At 38.1% G+C, this 21,709-nt stretch overlaps 1 protein-coding gene across 3 annotated transcripts in view; it reads left to right on the top strand.

Moving 5' to 3' along the window:
• LOC130930991 (IQ motif and SEC7 domain-containing protein 1-like) overlaps window positions 1-21,709 on the top strand; it is a 343,354-nt gene that overhangs the window by 126,260 nt on the left and 195,385 nt on the right. For 2 of the 3 annotated variants that reach the window (XM_057859405.1, XM_057859451.1), the window contains exon 5: window positions 21,139-21,201. The exons of the other annotated variant lie outside the window; for it this stretch is intronic. In XM_057859405.1, the coding sequence (XP_057715388.1) occupies window positions 21,139-21,201 (63 nt within the window). The remainder of the gene's footprint in view (window positions 1-21,138; window positions 21,202-21,709) is intronic. 3 annotated transcript variants of the gene reach the window in all.

The following is a 21,709-nucleotide window of genomic DNA, read 5'->3' as shown; positions in this document are numbered from 1 at the left end:
AGCCGAGCTGCGAGAGTTGCAGCAAGTGCTGAGATGTAAGCGCAGGCGGCAGCATCAGCGGGGCAGACTTAGGGGGCTTCAAAAGGCTGGAGATCGTTTTCAAAGACGCCTCCCAAGGCTGGGTGCTTCGTCATCAAACAGCCAGCGACTAATCCATAACCCACTTTTGGCTCGTGCACAGCCCACAAATAAATCCCAGTGTATAATAGCAGCTTGTTCTATTTTTAAACGGCAGTGTTCAGAAGTTTCTGACGTGTAAGATCACGGGTGGTTTGTTTTTGGTAACACAGCAGCAATGAGGGCTGCTATTTCGGGCTTATACCTCACTCGTACATCTTACTTCAATTTCATAACCTTCTATTTGTGATTATTTCGAAGTCTTCAGTTTACGTGTATGAACTTAGAGCGCGAAGCTTGTTTTTGGATTGTTTTTTTTCTTTTCCACCTGTGGAGCTGACATAATCTTCAACGACATATATAAGATTTTAGCAGTGAGAAAAATCACCCTAGACAAAAAAAAAAGGGGCTGTGTTCCACAGACAGGGCTTTTGGCATTTTTCAGTTTGTTTGCGCAACCAAATGCGTGAAATGTTTTACTACTAAAATACAATAGACATCATTTCAAACCATGATCAGTTCTTAGGCATAGGCTGTGTATGCTGAATGTTCATATTAGTGAGCAACAGTGACTAGATGTCAATGAATAAAAACAGGGGTGTCATAAGACACCACACAACACAAACACATGGTGCATTAATAGTGCAAATAGTTATTAAAATGTATAAATTGTGAGGTGGGTAAACCCAAATAGTGACTAGTTCTAAATTCAGAAAGAGAAAGCCACTAGCAAAAGCAATAAAACACATAATTGCAAATGGCGACTACAAGGCATACTGGGAATTCCAGCATCAATTCCATCAACTAGTGATGGATACATTCAAAATAATTCGAAATTGTTGTGTTTAAAAGAGAGGAAGACATGTTATCTACACAGACAACCCGATTTGTTACAGTATTGTTAATATTAGGGGTGGGAACCTCTTGATACCTCACGATACGATATGATTTGCAATACAAAGCTCATGATAATGATAATCACGATCTCCATTGCATACTTCAATCTCGACCTCAAAGTTCCTCAAGGCAAAGAAGATCAAGATCCTCCAGGACTGGCCAGCCCAGTCACCAGACATGAACATCATTGAGCATGTCTGGGGTAGGATGAAAGAGGAAGCATGGAAGACGAAACCCAAGAATGTTGATGAACTTTGGGAGGCATGCAAAACTGCTTTCTTTGATGTTCCTGATGACTTCATCAATAAATTGTATGAATCCTTGCCGAACCGCATGGATGCAGTCCTTCAAGCCTATGGAAGTCATACAAAATATTAAATTTGGATCTCACAGCACCACTACTTAATTCACTTATGTTATGTTACATGTTTTTGTATTTGAAGTACATTTTTTGTTCAATTTTCACACTACTTTCTGGAGGTGACAAAACGTTTGTCTTGCCAAAATTTGACCTTTATGTCTTCATTAAATGATAAATCTTTTTTCAGTGAAACAAATATATTTTTGTACATTCAACATCATTTGGGAGGGTCTTAGCTTTCACATTCCTGAAACCAATTGATAATTAAAAGTCAGGTTATTAGCAATGGTTTCTATAAAATGGATAAGCTGCAAGACTTTTGCCGTCTTACTGTGAAGAAAGAGGAAGCGACGATCGGCCTGCCATGATATTTACATCATCAGCCATCAGTGATGTGACCCGAGGCTTGCTTTCACATAAGCCTTGTCCCGGCAGTTTCCGGGCATTATACTAATACGCGACCCGTGAAATGGCCGCGTCATCTCCATGCCAGCCGACCCGGGAAATTGCTTTCACATGAAGGTCTGCCTGTTTAAATCCCGGGATTTTCATGGTATTTCGGCGTGCGTGAAAGGGGCTATAGAGTTAACTGAGACACTATTATCGTGGAAGATTTTGATAGCAACTTATTGGTTCTTTTTTTTTTTTTTTTAAACATTGACACCTTTTTAAAACTATCTCGATTCTGGCACGCGCATATTGATAACCTTTTGGGATGCAAAGTATCATGATATATCACCATTTCGATATTTTGTCACACCCCTAATTAACTCATTTGATCCCAAAAACGTATAAATACGTCCTATTTTTAATTGTTTCAATGTCCCAAAATACGTCTTTTAGGGTTTTTTTTTTTCACAAGAGACATCTCTGGGTTCTGATTCAATTTAGCTCCAAAGCACAATGCTGAAAATCCATTTTTAAGCAATAACTGGCCACTTGAGGGCAGTAGCGCATTTCGTGAGACCCTCAACCCGATTCAACGGAACGAACGGCCAGGCCACACGGCCAGGGTGCTGGCGGAAGACGACCGAACGGACGTCCAGGATGCCAGGTGGCTGACGACCGAGCAGGACAACCGGGAGGACGCCTGGAATGCCAGGCGTTGGACGACCGGGACCACCAATGCAGCGGATAATGCCATTGAGTCCACGCTGCTCGCCGACCAGAGACAGGCGGTGATGAGGGAAAAGTTTACCTCGGCTGTCGCAGCCACAACAGCGTCATCTCTTAGTTAGTTATGTGTAAATAACTATGCTAAAATGCTATCAAAAATGCTATCAAAAGCTCTATTTGTCGTGTTGTTTATGTTATTTTCTTAAAAGGAAAACATTATTCGGATGTTTGGGATGTAACTAAAGCAAAAAATAGCTGTGTTAAAGTCAAAGTTATGTATGAAATGTATGCTTTCACAAAAAGCTCAATTTCTGTTTTTTTCATCAGAAATTGGAAAATTGCTCGAACTAAGCTATTTTCTAAAGCTGATTTCTAAAGAATGGAAAAACATAGGAACTCACTTTATTTTCCTGCTGAAAGAAGAGAGTCTAATCTTTCTTATGGTGAGTTCCATGTTTATATATAGCAATAGAAGAGCATTTTCCGTGGGCCTTGCAAAATCAGTCAAAATCCAGAAAAACGGCCGGGAGCGAAGAGGTGAAAATAGCTGGGAGTGAATGAGTTAATATTCATTTAAAATATATATTATTTATCTATCATCTACTACTAGTGTATATTTTAAGTGCATTTAGCCAGTAAAACACAGTAATTTAATATACAGCCCCTTTCCATTCAAGTTATATAATCTTGACGCAGAAGGAACATATTACCAAGAGAATAAGGTCTCTGCTGGCAAACCCCCTAGACTTTATTTTTTTTTAACGTTCATGATTGATTTCAGATGCCTGTTTTATCATTATAGGCTATAGCCCATGGATATTTTTCTCCAATATTGATATCTGTTGGGATTCAATAGAAAACAAAGCTAAACCGATTTGTGCTGTCGGTATTTTTTCATCTAAAAGTCTTGTGACAAAAGGCAAAGGTCCTGTGCCATATTTGAACATTTTCATGGGTTTCATGATATGCTGTTCAAAGCAAAAGAAAGATGTGAAGTTAAAAAAAAAGTGCTTTCTTTCCTCACTTAGATGCCTGTAGGCTGTTTCTCACAACTTAAAGCTCACGGTTAGCTCATTGAAAACTACTGGGAACCTTAAGAAGCGTAATGTTAGCGATTGTCTATCGCTTTCAGGATGTTATTCCTAAAACCTTTCATTTCATGCACTGGGCTGTAATGCTTAAAAAAAAAAAAGGAATGCTGGAAACATATCTAAACAAGTGGCAGAGTGAGCATTGATTGAATTTGTTAGATACTACAGTCCAGCAGATGGTGTTTATGTGCATTATGTGTACTGTAAAGTGCTTGACAAATATTGAACTGTTGACGAAGCTATTTCTGTCCTCTCCTTGTGATCAGAATTTTCAAAGCTTTAAGAAAAAAAAAAACAAATACATAAAGAAGAAGTTAGGCTATTCTCAGCAATTACTATTTCTCTTCTTTGGTCCCTTGAAGTTTATGGAACTCGGCAAATAAATGATGCCATTATGCAAATAACAAACATTCAAACATAAGTGTTTCTTTGCTGAAAATATCATGATAATCCTCGTGGAGGAACACAGAGGCATGCTCAGAACGACGCCAACCCACCCACACCCCTGAAATTCCCCGGCAAACTTCTCCTGTTCTTTATCTTTCTGTAGAGAAAAACAATTTGGAAGAAATGCATAAAAATGCTAGCCTTTACTGGGGGTTTGAAGTATCTAATACCGTATGCAGGATGGATACAGACTTTGTTTACTAGTTCTAAACAACCCCCTGCTGATTCGGTTACTCTGACAGGCTTGGTTGCAAACTGCTAGAATGTATTAGAACCTAGTGCTGCAGCATTGCCACGTTGATCGTAGTTGATGCAATCTCAAGGGGCCAGCGATCACAGTCAACGCTAGCAGTGCAGCTGCAAAACTGAAATAGTAGAACATTTCCCACAGGGCGGAATGACATCGTTTTGTTCTGTCTTGCGTACCCCCACGCTGTATCACTTACCTGTCCCCCCCTCTTTTTCATTCTCCTGTATCGTAATAGTTGCATTTGATCCGCAATAATGCTGCATGAACACTGTAGTAGCTTCACGGTGCCGGCTCATTTGCTGTGCCCGAATGTGAAGTGAAGTTTGCTAACAGAAGTGTCAATCTACTGATCCTCCTGTTGTTAAACTCACTAACCCAGTGATACGTTTGGATTCTTTTCTATCCTTGAAGTTCGATCCGTTATTTATGCCCTCATCTGGAGAGCTTAAAATAAAAATGTTACAAGCCCATATTGATCCTAAAGCAATCAGTATGCTGGGCCCTATCTACCTGGACCATTTCCTATAAATAGTAAGCAGCCTTTGCACGTTCAATAACATATTAGTATTTTTAGGGCCCGAGCACTAAGCGTGCGAAGGCCCTATTGTTTTGCAAAGGATTCTTCTTTTTTTTTTTTTTTTTTTTTTTTTTTCCAGGGCAAATGAAAACGTCCAACTTGGAGGCCTGAACATGCACGAAAAGTCACCAAAATTTGCACATACGTGCGGAGAATTGTAAATTTCAATAATTATGCAACGTTGCAAAAAAATGTAACAAAATGGCTCAGTGGCGCACCCTTGAAATTTTTAAATTGGCCTATAACATTAGAGTCTGTCAGAGTAGAGCAATGAAATTTTGGGAGTCTATACCTTGTCCAAAACCGCTTCAAAAAAGCATTGGCACCCATATTCCAAACCCAACAGGAAATCGGTTATTTTGGATCGAATATGAAATTTTTATCGATTTACAGGGTGCACATTTGAGACCTTTTCGCCGAGGCTGTTAGTTGGATCATCTTCAAAATTGGTGAGATTGTTCAGGAGACATATATTTTAAGTTTTTAAAATAGTGCGTTTTCATTCACGGGTCTGACCTGGGCGTGGTGCCAAAGTCGTCCATTTTTTCGGCAAAATGACAAATTTAGTAAATGACTAATAGTTCATTGACACAACATTCAATCTTTTTCATATCTGGCATGTACAGTGCCTTGCAAAAGTATTCGGCCCCCTTGAATCTTGCAACCTTTCACCACATTTCAGGTTTCAAACATAAAGATATGAAATTTAATTTTTTTGTCAAGAATCAACAACAAGTGGGACACAATCTTGAAGTGGAACAACATTTATTGGATAATTTAAACTTTTTTAACAAATAAAAAACTGAAAAGTGGGGCGTGCAATATTATTCGGCCCCTTTACTTTCAGTGCAGCAAACTCACTCCAGAAGTTCAGTGAGGCTCTCTGATCCAGTGTTGTCCTAAATGACCGATGATGATAAATAGAATCCACCTGTGTGTAATCAAGTCTCCGTATAAATGCACCTGCTCTGTGATAGTCTCAGGGTTCTGTTTAAAGTGTAGAGAGCATTATGAAAACCAAGGAACACACCAGGCAGGTCCGAGATACTGTTGTGGAGAAGTTTAAAGCCGGATTTGGATACAAAAAGATTTCCCAAGCTTTAAACATCTCAAGGAGCACTGTCCAAGCCATCATATTGAAATGGAAGGAGCATCAGACCACTGCAAATCTACCAAGTCCCGGCCGTCCTTCCAAACTTTCTTCTCAAACAAGGAGAAAACTGATCAGAGATGCAGCCAAGAGGCCCATGATCACTCTGGATGAACTGCAGAGATCTACAGCTGAGGTGGGAGAGTCTGTCCATAGGACAACAATCAGTCGTACACTGCACAAATCTGGCCTTTATGGAAGAGTGGCAAGAAGAAAGCCATTTCTCAAAGATATCCATAAAATGTCTCGTTTAAAGTTTGCCACAAGCCACCTGGGAGACATACCAAACATGTGGAAGAAGGTGCTCTGGTCAGATGAAACCAAAATTGAACTTTTTGGCCACAATGCAAAACGATATGTTTGGCGTAAAAGCAACACAGCTCATCACCCTGAACACACCATCCCCACTGTCAAACATGGTGGTGGCAGCATCACGGTTTGGGCCTGCTTTTCTTCAGCAGGGACAGGAAGATGGTTAAAATTGATGGGAAGATGGATGGCTGAAGACTTCTGTTCACAAACACTCTCCATCCAACCTCACTGAGGTCGAGCTGTTTTGCAAGGAAGAATGGGCAAGAATGTCAGTCTCTCGATGTGCAAAACTGATAGAAACATACCCCAAGCGACTTGCAGCTGTAATTGGAGCAAAAGGTGGCGCTACAAAGTATTAACGCAAGGGGGCCGAATAATATTGCACGCCCCACTTTTCAGTTTTTTATTTGTTAAAAACGTTTAAATTATCCAATAAATTTTGTTCCACTTCACGATTGTGTCCCACTTGTTGTTGATTCTTGACAAAAAAATTAAAATTTTATATCTTTATGTTTGAAGCCTGAAATGTGGCGAAAGGTTGCAAGGTTCAAGGGGGCCGAATACTTTTGCAAGGCACTGTATGTGCAGTATCCCACCCTTAACATGAGTGCATTGAAATATTACCCATTAGTCCTAGCGCCCCCTAGTGAAAACAGGAAATGCCTTTTTTTACGAGACAGGTTCCTCCTCCAAGGGAAAAAAATCTGTTGACCTCAAACTTGCATCAGGGGAGCCTTAAGACCTGCGTTCAGGTGCCTGATGAAAAATATTGAAGTTTCGTTGAAGCGGAAGGGTCCAAACAGGAAAGTGAAAATGACCGTCAACAATTTGTGCATGTTAGGTTCTAATGAGTTGATTAGAGAGGACGATCTGCCACCACCCTGCCCTGCACACTGTCCGAGTTGCGTGACGTCCGAGTTGCGCTAGATTGTGAGGGCCCGTTCAGTCCTGCTTGCAGGCCTAGTTTTATTTTTGGATTTCACCACCACTTGGAACATAAGACCTGCATTTTTGCACTTCTCTCCAAAGAAAAATGCAAGTGACCATCTGTAGCTGGTGCAGGCGTAACGTTATTAACTGAGGTTATTGTGTTGACCCAGCAGCGCTAGAGCTGAAAGCACTGCAAGATAAACGTCAAAGACAATTACCTGATAATCCAGTACGGGCATAGTGCCAATATGGGTTGGAGAGGAGCTACAGTATTTTTGAAGGATTATTTCCATACCAGTACTCAAATGACTAAAATGAGATGCTTTTTTTCTCCCTCCTCGCTACCCCAATATGGTATCGGAATGCTTTTGTCCTTCGGGCCTGAAAAATCTGAAACACAAAAGCTGTCTTTGGCCAAAACTAAAAATGATCTTCCAAATTTGAGAGTTGCTTCTATTTAACTATGTTGACTAAGTGGGTTGGGTTCTTGTGCCTCCATCAGGGCTATACTACGCTACTTCAAGATTAATTTAATAAATTTTATAATGAACTAAAATTAGTTCCTAGTTAATAATTCAACATTTTTAATTAGATTTACTGATCGTAAAATGAAGTACTTTATACCAGTGTTTCCCAACCTTTTTTGCACCCCGGACCAGTGTGATGTTGACTAGGGTTGTTCCGATCATGTTTTTTTGCTCCCGATCCGATCCCGATCGTTTTAGTTTGAGTATCTGCCGATCCCGATATTTCCCGATCCGTTTGCTTTTTTTTTGCTCCCGATTCAATTCCAATCATTCCCGATAATTTTCCCCGATCATATACATTTTGGCAATGCATTAAGAAAAAAATGAATAAAACTCGGACGAATATACACATTCAACATACAGTACATAAGTACTGTATTTGTTCATTATGACAATAAATCCTCAAGATGGCATTTACATTATTAACATTCTTTCTGTGAGAGGGATCCACGGATAGAAAGACTTGTAATTCTTAAAGGATGAATGTGACTTTGTATATTGTGACTAAATATTGTCATCTAGTGTATTTGTTGAGCTTTCAGTAAATGATACTGCAGTCATTTAACTTCTGTCCAAATGCATGATGGGAGGTGCAACCATGACTGTGCGTAGGGGCACCAATTGATATATCTTCTCTGCGTTGGGAAAGAACATAGGGTGTTAAGAAAATGATCAACTACTACCTTTCTTCCCCATATTGCCTGCCACGTTATTTTGAATTGCTGACAGAGGTATTGTAGGGTTTTAGCCACATAAAAAATTGCTCCAAAGGCTGTCAAAATTCTCTCTACTCATTATACGTTGCCTTTTAGCGCTATCTATGGGTAAAATGGCGTCTTTATAGATTGAATGCGACAATGCGAGAGTGGGTCGTGCAGCGCATGTGTTAATTATTTAACGTGATTAATTAAAAAAAATTAATTACCGCCGTAAACGCAATAAATTTGATAGCCCTACTTTAAGCCAAAACTACTCTGGATGAGTGTAAGACATTTTGTCTGTAACGTTAAATACAATCAGAAAATGATTTAAATTAAAAAATATATATATATATATATATATAAAAAAGGCATGTCCGATATTTTTTTGCCGATTCCGACACTTTGAAAATGACGTGATCGGGACATCTTTAATGTGGACCTTTTTTTCATGGACCGGCAATGTGTGGCAGAAAATTACAGTAATATAAAATAACACAACGGGGCTCAAAACGAACATTAACTCATTTGCTCCCAAAAACTTATAAATACGTTAAATTTTTTATTGTTTCAGTGTCCTAAATTTTACGTTTTTTTTTTTATTTATTTATTTTTTTTACAAGAGACATCTCTAGGTTCTGATGCAACTTAGCTTCAAAGCACAATGTTGAAAATCCATTTTAAAGTGATAAAACTGGCCACTGGAGGGCAGTAGCGCATCATTAAGACCCGCAACCCGATTCAACGGAACGAATGGCAGGGCCGCACAGCCTGGGTGCCGGCGGAAGACGACCGAATGGACGACCAGTAGGATGTCCAGGACGAAAGGCGTGGGAAGTCCGAGCAAAAACCTTTATTGGTGGCTATTAGTGGCACCGATCCAGCGGGGGGAAAAAAACGCTGCTCAATAAGCTAGCGGGCTAATAGCGAGCTAACAAGGGGGTGGGGGGCATCGCTGAGCCCGCGCCATTTACCGTTTCTCTGCCTTCTTGAAATGTTAACTGGCGTTCAACCTAGCTTCCCAACGCGAAAGCAATGCTGGAAACTAAGAGAAAATAACGCTCGCTTGTAGTACTGTATAATGAAATACCAGATATGCATAGCAATTACTGGAGAGATCAACCATTTAGATTCATTAGACCTAGTAAATAACAAAATTAATTGACAAATAATATACTGTACTCACCATCAATGCTTAGAGGTAGCGGACGACACACTGTCACTCGACAAAAAAAAAAAAAAAAAAAACGACTGGAGAAAAACACGCATCATAAAGTCAAATTCACGTAAAACAGGTATGTCATTTTGACCTGTCATTTTTTCTGCAAGTGTTTACTTCAATTACAAAGCTTCTAGTAGTGAGCTGCCTTGTGGGGTTTCTATTGGGCGGCTGACCATTAGTTTGGTCTAAAAAAAAAAAAAAAAAAAAGAGTTCTATTTTCTTGTGAATAATTAAAATGCTTTATGTTGCTCATTATTGTAAATGACTGCATCACAACCTTTGATTATCTCCTGACTTTCTAACAAGATAGCACAGCCTATTGATTGCATGGAGGAGACCCCCAAGCGTTTCCTCTTTATCTGACTTAAGTAGGAGTTTTATGTACTGTAATTTCTTGAGTTCTGTTTTTGGTTTTACTCATTTATATTATGAACCCCCATTTTTTAAATATCAACTTTGAGAAATGTTGTTACCCAAAGGCGTTATATTGAAGTTCTCTGGCTTCTTAAGTGGTCTTTATCAATGTTTTTGAATTGTCAGTTTAAAATATGAAAAAACAAATGACATAATCATGACGCTAATCTTCAGTTTTGAAAAATGGGTCTTTGTGATGCTTTTGCTGTGCTGCGTGACATATGTATGTGTAGTAGCGATAGACCTGTTATCTGCGCCCATATTTGGAAATATGACATATCGGCATCGGCCTTTTTTTTAATCCAACTGGCCGATATGAAAAAATCCAATTAAAACTAGGTTATTTCAGCTCAGATGCAGCCGTGCCTCTCTCTCCTGCATGCTGTCTCCTTCACTAGTATTCATCTCAACCTTTGATTGGTTAAACAAAGACTTCACTATCAGTTAAGGAGACAGCTCCTACAGACCTTGCGCAACGGCTTCCCGTAGGGGGCCGGGCCAGGCAGAGCATTGTAGAAGCTTTCACTGCAATAAACTCAAACACACGCTGCGTTCTAACGCTGGATTTACTAGTATTTAAAATAATTCAAATTCAAATATTTTCAAAACCAAAGCTGATACTGATCTAAAACCAAAACAGACACCTACATTAGCCATATACGAGCCTCCATGAGCAGCGACATGAAAAATTCAAAGTCGTTCTCTTATAAAAACCCAATTAATTGTTTTCTTATATAAGTAACACAACTTAAAATGGCTATAAAAGTCTCAGATTATACTCTAGATCAGTACTTCTCAAATAGTGGGGCGGGCCCCCCTTGGGGGGCGCAGAGCGATGCCAGGGGGGGCGCATGTGACCTCGGGGAAAATACTTTTTTGCCATAGTTGAATATTGTATCATTTTCAAAGTGTGCGCAGTATTTATTGAACAAAACGAGAGCACACAGCAAAGAGCACTGGAGATATTACGAGCTAAGACGAGGAAATATGACTAAGCGTATGTAGCGTTTGGCTTTGACTCTTAATACAGTGGGAGACGAGAAAAGACCAGTCTCTGTCTAAAAATGTTTACAACGGACAACAGGAAGCCACATGAAATAAGATGTCACTTATAAACATTGGGCCCCACTCACATTGATAAGCCACTTGATTTTTTTTCAGCCAAGACGTGCCGAATATTGCCAACAATCGTCACGCATTGTTTTGCAGTGTTACATCAGTAAACCAGCGAGCACTGTTAGCATCATAAAAGGTGGCATACCAAGTTGCGCAGGGCAAAATAGCAAAAATAAAAACCGTCCCACTTTCCAATGACACTGTTGTTTTTGTTTGATTATTTTTTTGTTTTTACGGTTAAATGGTTATTTGAATTTGTTAGTATTTATTGATTGATTTTATTAAAAATTATTTTTCACTATTAGATGGTCAAAATTTTTATTTTTTTTTTTTTACTTTATTTATTTATTTAATAGGGACAGTGCACATTGATGAACATCTAAAAAGATGTAAATATGCCAGATTGTAGCAAGCATATGCTAATTTACATCTGTAGTCCCGAAACAGGTGACACAAAGATACAAAAGGAAAAGAAATAACAAAATGTACCATGAATGTATTTTTACACATTGGATGTGACTTTTTTTTTAATTCAGACAAAGTGATGCACTTTGTCTTTTCTGTACATTATTGTAAGTGGAGCTATATATTTTTTCTTTAATATTACAAAGACGCAATATTAATCAGAGGTACAGTTTACTTATATTAATAATTTATAGGCAAATGATACAAATTACAGTGACGGCAGAAAGTTGTGGGTGGGGGGGGGGGTGCGAAACGTTTACATCTTCCTCGGGGGCGTAACAGAAAATAATTGAGAAGCACTGCCTTAATAGTAATAGTAAATTGTAAAATTTGCTCTTGTTGAGTAAAATGAAGATGAGTCCGCATGATTTCCTTAAGTATTACCAGTTCTGATGTGAAAATTGAGTAATTTATTAGCCGTTGAAAACGTCAAAACTGCACTAAATTAAAAAAAAAATTAAGAGGCCATTTCTGGCAAAAATTTACCGTATTTTTCTGACAATAAGTCGCACCTGAGTATAAGTCGCACCAGCCATAAAATGCCCAACAAAGAGGAAAAAAACATAAGTCGCACTGGAGTATAAGTCGCATTTTTGGGGGAAATTTACTTGATAAAATCCAACACATAGAACAGACATGTCATCTTGAAAGGCAATTTAATATAAAAATAGAATAGAGAACAACATCCTGAATAAGTGTACAGTGTACAGTGCATGAACAACGAAATGCGAATATACTGTCCTCACCAGGACGCTACGGCTCGGTCCTGGCTATTCAGCGGGCTAAACTCCCGAATGACGATGCTGGACGTCCGTATAATTTGCTGAATCAATTTTGTCCTCGATACCAAATAGGTTCGCATCGACGTAAATAAATGATAATTAGGTGCTTTTACAGCAATGACACGACACAAACGGTTAGCATGTGTTTGCTAACATTAGCGCACCGTTCAAACAACCACACAAATGGCTCTAAGTGTCCGATCGCGGGTGGAAAACACACAACAACAACAGAAAAGATGATACACACAGGCGTTGCCTCTGTACAGATATTTTACAAGCATAAACAATGAACGTAGGTTCGCAGCCGTGTTTCTCTCTTGCTAACTTGCCCACTCACTCAGAGCTACGTAGCTGTCTGTCGTCTTCTGGCGTGTGAGCACTCTTCTTCACGTAAACAATTGCAAGTGCGCCCCCACGTGGGCGTGAAAGTGCCACAAACTAAAAACATGCATTTCAATATAAAAAAGTCAATAATACAATTGAACACACATTGCCAAAGGCAGAAAGCGAACGTGGCCATAGCTGTTAAGTTATTCAGATAACTATAGCATAAAGAACATGCTAACAAGTTTACCAAACTATCAGTGTCACTCCAAAACACCAAAATAATATGTGAAATGATATCATAATATTTTAGTAATTTCACACATAAGTCGCTCCTGAGTATAAGTCGCACCCCCAGCCAAACTATGAAAAAAACTGACTTATTGTCCGAAAAATACGGTAACTAAGACACTATTACGGTGGAAAATTTTGGTAGCAACTTGTTGATTTCTTTTTATGTATTTTTTTTAGACATTGACACCTTTTTAAAACGATATCTCGATTCTTGGCAGGAGCATATCGATAACCTTTTGGGATACAAAGTATCACGATATATTACCATTTCGATATTTTGTCACACCCCTACTTGTGGACAGGGTGACCTGTCTAAGAAAATGTTTCAAGATTAACAAACATTTGATTTTATCTAGGGCTGTCAAAATTATCGCGTGAACGGGCGGTAATTAATTTTTAAAATTAATCACGTTAAAATATTTGACGCAATTAACGCAAATTCCCCACTCAAACAGATTAAAATGACAGCACAGTGTCACGTCCACTTGTTACTTGCGTTTTTTGGTGTTTTGTCACTAGAGCTGGGAATCTTTGGGCACCTAACGATTCGATTACGATTGAGATTCAGAGGCTCCGATTCGATTATAAAACGATTATTGATGCACCCCCTTCCTTTTTTTTTTTTTTTTTTTTTTAAATAAAATTGTTCAAAAATACTTTCAGGCTAAACCAAACTACTATTTCAGTATCAAGTTAACATATAGCAGTAAACAAATATACAAAAATAACAGTAAATAAAAAACTCCAGTCCCCATTCTGTATCAGCAGCTTTAAACTACATTCATTTAATTTAATGTTGTGAATCAACCGTTAAAGTTGTTAAAATTGCTCCCGTTATTCCATAATTTCCCTTTTGTCTACTTTCGACATGTGAAAGTTTTAAAACTATTTTAAAGATAGATTCAAGTCAATATTTTACCGATTTAGGAGTATTTTAGATAAAAAGTTAATTAGGTTTGCTTGGAAGGTTCGCTACAACAGCCTTGCAGGGAGGTGTACTGCTTTAAGATGGCGGCCGTTTACTAACGCCCATATCTAGCTTTTTGTAGGTGAGCTGCTAACGCTACCGAATCCACATTGCATCTAGTCGTATATAAATGATATCTACCATAAAATTATGCTACTTTGTATCAGCTTATCGGCAGCAGTCAGGTATGTTGTTGTGTTTTTTTTATCTCGTGGCATGAGTTGAGCTAGAGCCATGAGTTGAGCATTGGCATTACCCGAGGGGCCGGGTAATGAGAAGCATGATGTTTAGCTACTCTCGCTCCGTTCCTCATTGACCGCGCGGCGCGCTGAGTGTGTTGTACTTCCGCTTTACTTGGCATATTTCAATAATCGGAATTTGGATGTTTGTGAATCGTTCTCGAATCTTCCACGGCCGAATCGCGAATAATCTAAGAATCGGAAATTTTGCACACCTCTATTTGTCACCCTCTGCTGGCGCTTGGGTGCGACTGATTTTATGGATTTCAGCACCATGAGCAATGTGTAATTATTGACGTCAACAATGACGAGCTACTACTTTATTTTTTGATTGAAAATTTTACAAATTTTATTAAAACGTAAATATTAAGAGGGGTTTTAATATAAAATTTCTATAACGTACTAACATTTATCTTTTAAGAACTACAAGTCTTTCTATCCATGGATCGCTTTAACGGAATGTTAATGTTAATGCCATCTTGTTGATTTATTGTTATAATAAACAAATACAGTGCTTATGTACAGTATGTTGAATGTATATATCCGTCTTGTCTTATCTTTTCATTCCAACAATAATTTACAGAAAAATATGGCATATTTTATAGATGGTTTGAATTGCCATTAATTACAGTTAATTAATTTTTAAGCTGTAATTAACTCCATTAAAAATTTTAATTGTTTGAGAGCCCTAATTTTATCACAAAATTTAGTAGGCACTTTTTTTCCTGTGAGTTTTTTAATTTGTCACGTATTACTTTTAAAAAGTATTTAAATGACCCACCTTAGCTTCCCTAGTCTATAACTGCCGCTTTTGTGGAGCTGCAGCCTTTCTCACCAGATATTGGAGTACACCCTGGAATAGTCGCTTGTCAATCACAGGGCACATATACAGTTAGACAGCCATTCGCACACAGTTTCACACGGTCATTGAGAGGGAACTGATCCTAAACTGCCTGCACGCACAGAGGTTAGGCGAATCAAACACTACACCAGCAATGACGTAATGACCTATATTCCCATGATTCAAATAAATTATACATGCATTCTTTTTCATTGTATCGTACGCGTAATGCAGTTGGCAGGCGTAAACATGTTTACTTTGTGCTAGGGAGAGGAACTGCGAGGGGAAGATCACAAACGGGTAATTTACATGATATGTCTGAATAACAGCAGAGGCTGACTTCTCTAAAACATGTTATGCTGAAACTTGTCTCACAACACACAGAGATGATATAAAAGGTCTCCACACCCCTAGTCAAATGGAAATATTTAGTGATGAAGAAAAATCGAGCCTGGGAAATTATTCCAAAATTGTTTTCATAGGTCGTGACTTGTAAATAGTGCTGCAATGATTAATCGATTAACTCGAGTATTCGATTAGAAAAAAAAAAGATTAGAATTACATTTTGCTGCTTCGAGTATTCATTTAATTAAAGTGGCATTGTACTGGTTTGTTTTGAAAGTGTTTGCATTTAGCTTTATTGATTTGGGTGGATACACTTCCCTCTAGTCTGCCTCATTTCGCATGGCTGAATCCAGCTGCTCCCCGTTAAAACTAACATAAGCTAGGTTTTTGTTTGAACAGTTTTTTTTTTGTTTTTTTTTATGCATTTGTAATTTAGTTCATAGGTATATTTAGCCGTTTCAGTCGGTCTGTAAATTTATTTATTAAGACTGCTTTCTTTGATGTTCCTGATGAGTTCATCAATAAATTGTATGAATCCTTGCCGAACTGCATGGATGCAGTCCTTCAAGCCCATGGAAGTCATGCAAAATATTAAATTTGGATCTCACAGCACCACTACTTAATTCACTTATGTTATGTATAGGGCTGTCAAATGATTAAAATTTTTAATCGAGTTAATTACAGCTTAAAAATTAATTAATCGCAATTAATCGCAATTCAAACCATCTATAAAATATGCCATATTTTTCTGTAAATTATTGTTGGAATGGAAAGATAAGACAAGATGGATATATACATTCAACATACAGTACATAAAGACTGTATTTGTTTATTATAACAATAAATCAACAAGATGGCATTAACATTATTAACATTCTGTTAAAATGATCCATGGATAGAAAGACTTGTAGTTCTTAAAAGATGAATATTAGTACAAGTTATAGAAATGTTATATTAAAACGCCTCTTAATGTTTTCGTTTTAATAAAATTTGTAAAATTTTCAATCAAAAAATAAACTAGTAGCCCTATTCTGTCCTCAATGTGTGTGAGTACATAAATTGACAGACAGCGAACATAAGTTCCAAAAAGAAATCAGACGGTGTGGCAAAGTTGCATGGGCTTTACTGAAGTCATCTCTTTTTGACAGGAGCACGTTTCTTGTATTTTTGTAAAACTGAAAATAACAGGGCAATGTGTCAATAACTTGCATAAATCGCAAAATAACATAAAATGTACACACACGTGTCCATTTGAGCAGTAGCACTAGCCAATTAGCTCACAAGCATCTAACAATGTAACTGCATTTCACCATATATGTGAACAAATTCAAATACACATCATCAAACACTATCTAATGCTCATGAATATAAACAAAGGAGGAATATAACTCACAAGCGATGCATGTATTAGACACAAACAGTGTGATGGGGCTATGAGAACTGCCACTGAATACTGGATGCGGACGTTAGCTGGTCTGAATAGCACTGTCTATTAGTGTGAGTTCGCGACGACATATAATCACGTCAGAAAAGCGCGCCGAAACCCAAATAATCAGCTACACTGAATTGCCAGCAGAGGGCGACATTACGCCAGATAACATATGCAAGTCACACCCAAGCGCCAGCAGAGGGCGGAAAAACTCCATAAAACACAATTAACAAGTTGGCCTTTCACTGTACTGACATTTAAATCTGTCTGAGCGGGCCTAGTGCGTTAATTGCGTCAAATATTTTAACGTGATTAATTAAACAAAATAATTAACGCCCGTTAACGCGATAATTTTGACAGCCCTAGTTATGTAACATATTGTTGTATTTGAAGTACATTTTTTGTTCAATTTTCACACTATCTGTTGGCGTCAAAACTTTTGTCTTGCCAAAATTTGACTTCATTAAATGTCTTCATTCAATGACCAATCTTTTTTCAGTGAAACAAATCTATTTTTGTTCATTCAACATCATTTGGGAGGGTATTAGCTTTCATATGAGCCATTTCTGAAACCAACTGAATAATTAAAAGTCAGGTTATTAGTAGGGCTATCAAAATTATCGCGTTAACGGGCGGTAATTAATTTTTTTAAATTAATCACGTTAAAATATTTGACGCAATTAACGCACTAGGCCCGCTCAGACAGATTTAAATGACAGTACAGTGAACTGCCCACTTGTTAATTGTGTTTTATGGAGGTTTGCTGCCCTCTGCTGGCGCTTGTGTGCGACTAATTTTATAGGCTTCAGCACCCATGTGCATTGTGTAAGTAATTATTGACATCAACAATGGCGGGCTACTAGTTTATTTTTTGATTGAAAATTTTACAAATTTCATTAAAACGAAAACATTAAGAGGGGTTTTAATATAAAATTTCTATAACTTAAACTAACATTTATCTTTTAAGAACTACAAGTCTTTCTATCCATGGATCGCTTTAACAGAATATTAATAATTTTAATGCCATCTTGTTGATTTATTGTTATAATTAACAAATACAGTCCTTATGTAACGTATGTTGAATGTATATATCCATCTTGTGTCTTATCTTTCCATTCCAACAATAATTTACAGAAAAATATGGCATATTTTATAGATGGTTTGAATTGCGATTAATTGCGATTGATTACGATTAATTAATTTTTGAGCTGTAATTAACTCAATTAAAAATTGTAATCGTTTGACAGCCCTAATATATACATATACATATTTTTATGATCATTATAAATGCATTTACACAACGAAATAACGCTGGAAAAGTTTGTTAAATATTTTTCTCGTATGAGACGAAAGCGCCACATTCGTTTACATTCAGTGAAGCCGACACAGTTTTCCATATAGCATCTTCAACAATCATTTTGAATCCTTTCCAATTTCCACTCCTACCACCGTTGTTTGCTTTTCAATTCCCCTGTCTTTAGTTTGTTTTTCACTCCTATAGCTGCTCCATATCGAAAAGGAAATACCAGGATGCTCGCGGAGGGCGCCAGGGTGCGGGAGGGGAATATTGAAAAGAGAACGGGGCCACTGCATTCTCGTGCGCAGGCATGCACAGTGCCTTCTCTGTTTTATCCAAATTATTTATTTTATTTAACATCCATACATCGTTTTAGTATAAATATACGAATATATATTTATTTTTAAAAAAGTTCGCAAGAGAGAAGTCAGCCCGACCCGACCGTAAATAATCTCACATAAGTCCCTCCAGAGTATAAGACACACCCTCTGCCAAACTATGAAAAAAACAGCGATTTATAGTCTGAAAGATACGGTACTAATAATCGGTATCGGTCCTGGAAAACCCATATTGGTCGATCTCTAACGTGTAATTCATGGTCATGCGGCCTTGGGGTTGTTGATCAATTTTTATGGTTTACACTGATCCCTCACTTTTCGGTGTCAATGGGGACTGAAACCCTCCACGAATTACGAAAACCCCCCCTTTAAAAAAAATTGACACCCCCTGACTGATGTACCGTATACGAGATTTCAAAGCCAAATCAACCCGAGTCGGCTGCAACCTCATAGCATTTTCTTTGACTTTTCCTCATTTTTTTGTTTTTCAATAAATATATATTTTAGGGCTGCAGCTATCGAATATTTTAGTAATCGAGTAATCAACTGAAAATTCTATCGATTATTCGAGTAATTGGATAAAACTTTTTTAGGTAAAGAGCAATCATACATATACATGAGGAAAAAAAAGACATTTAATCTAATATTGAACCATTTTCAGTCAATCAATGTCTTTATTTTCGATGTACATTGTTGAAAACAGCCAACAATTGCATCTAAGATGTGACTAGAAAGAAAAATTCACTGCTTTCACTCAAAAAACTTCTAGATCTTATACAAAAAAACAAAAACAAAAAAAAACATATTTCTTACCAAAAATATAATTACGCTTGATAACATACAACTCTTGAAAGCTACGTGTTTTTCTCCCCTTGTTTCAATTTAAGTTCCATTTGTGTCGAGCTATTATTAAGTTAAGTTTTAAGTTAGTCTAAACTGTAAGCACTGGTAGAATTTTGAGTTTTTGCAGTGTTCAAAATAAATGTATGCTACCTGCTGTATTGGAGCACATTTATTCAGCAATGACTACTGAGCTAAAACTGACAGTTAGCTTTATTATGTTTTAATTTTACACCCTCATCACTCTACAACGCTGTGTTTTTACAGATTAAATAAAGCCTGTATGTAAGACACGTTAGCCACGCATCGACAGTGGTCTTAATCAATAGAAACCTAGCCCTCCGAAGGGCTAACGTTACATGAGCGAGTGACAGTAACGTTATATTTATTACCGATGAGAAGTCTACTGCTTAAAGATGGCGGCTGTTTACTAATGCTGCCCAGACGCGGCCGAGTCTGTCATTTCGCATCTAGTCGTAAAAGCATGCGATATCTATGAGATGCATTGGACATTACCTGCTACCAAACTAGCATCATGCGGGCGTAGTTTTTAGCAACGTCGGTGTAGTTTGTAGCGGCTGTCGGCTGCAGTAAGTTTTTTTTTTTTTTTTTTTTAATTGCTTCTTCCTCTACGCACGCGACGTCAGCGTGTTGTCCCGCATTAAAAGTAGTCCGGGCAAAACGGGATGCTTAGAGCTGGCAAAATTAAACGATTCCTCGAGGAGAATAAAATTACTCGGATCAGTTTTTAAACTCGAGTTACTCGAGTTTCTCGAGTATTCATTTCAGCTCTAATGTATTTTTAAAAAACCCGCAATGAAGCCGAAGAAACTAAAGCGTAAAGTACTGAGGACTTACTCGTATTTATGATTTTGACATGAAGTGCATGTGGCATCACACTGTTGTTGTGTCAAAGAGCTCAAAAGGATACTCGGGAAAAGCCTCTTAGCTTCTTCCTTTTTATTTAGTGCTATTTGTAATGTTTTGACTCCAGATAGGAACTTGCAAACAGTTTAACAGGCCAGTAAAAGAGAGGCTTCACTGCCATAATGTGTTGTTAAAAGCCTTCAGTTGTCTTTGCAGCGTCTGTTTCATCATTTTCTCTGAGTTAATTATAAGCCCTGCTGGAACACTGTTTTGATTGCAGAGTAGAAAAAGTCATGTGGCTCATGAAAAGTTGCTCTGGCTCAGTAAAAGAGATGAATTTGACTCTCTGTGCCCTTCCCTTTTCTGAGTTCTGCTGCTGATCCTTTCCTTTGGCCAAGGGACAAAGGCAGGGATACGCTTCTGTCTGCCCTTCCTGTGCCTCCATTGTTATGCATTCAGAAAGCTGCTGCACACGTTAACTGTTTTTGAAGGCTTGTGATGTCACAATGTTCAGATACAAGCTCGGGTAGGATGTACTGCCTTTATTTGTGTTTTATCGCTAAATTGAGATGGTCTTGATTGTCCTTGTGGATAGGAGTGGGAGCCTCTTGGTACCTCATGATACGATACGATTTGCGATACAAAACTCACGATCACGATGATCTGACGATATGGCGATACAACGATTATCGATACATTTGTCAGGAAATAATTCTAGGATATTCTATAAAAAACTAACAAACAGAAAAACAAACTTCTGCTGTGAATTGGAATGAGTTTATCACTAGTAGACGTTCAATCCGTTTGAAGTGGGAGGGATGTTTGACAGCCCTAGTTATAAGCAATTGTTTCTACAAAATGGATAAGTGACGAGACTTTTTTAAGGGACTGTACTGTACCTGGAGAAAACCCACACAGGCACGCGGTGAATATGCAAACTCCACACAGGTAAGCCTGATCCCGGGATTGGAACCTTGATCTCAAAACTGTGAGGCAGACGTGCTAACCACTCAACTACAGTGCTACATATCGGGGCCATTTAATAAATTATCAAACTGCAATTCTTACACCAAAGAGTTGCAAAGTGTATCAGTCAATGGATACTGTCAGACTATTATGTGGTCAGGAATAAAGACTTCCACATTCCCAATCTTAAGTTTACACTCACCAAAGTGCTCTTTGCCAAGGTTGAAGTGTACGTTTGTTTCTGTCGTGGTTGGACAAGTGCAATTTAGCCTTAGTACATTTTGCCCTCCAGCAGTAATATAAGCCATGCAGATGTCTGACAGCCGAGCACAGGTGTTAGATTTCCACACAAAATCAGGTGTGACATCAGTGTGTTCCTTGAGCCTTCGGGTGTTGCAAGCTCTGCCCATCTATCAGAAACATGTCGGAGCATCCCTTTCTCTCTCAACCGGCGTTTTGCTTTCATTTCACTCTGTTGTGCATTGACACT

Source organism: Corythoichthys intestinalis, chromosome 2, assembly GCF_030265065.1.
Source record: "Corythoichthys intestinalis isolate RoL2023-P3 chromosome 2, ASM3026506v1, whole genome shotgun sequence".
NCBI lineage: Eukaryota > Metazoa > Chordata > Actinopteri > Syngnathiformes > Syngnathidae > Corythoichthys > Corythoichthys intestinalis.
Note: the sequence above shows the minus strand (reverse complement) of the source record. Positions and strands in the feature narration are given on the sequence as shown.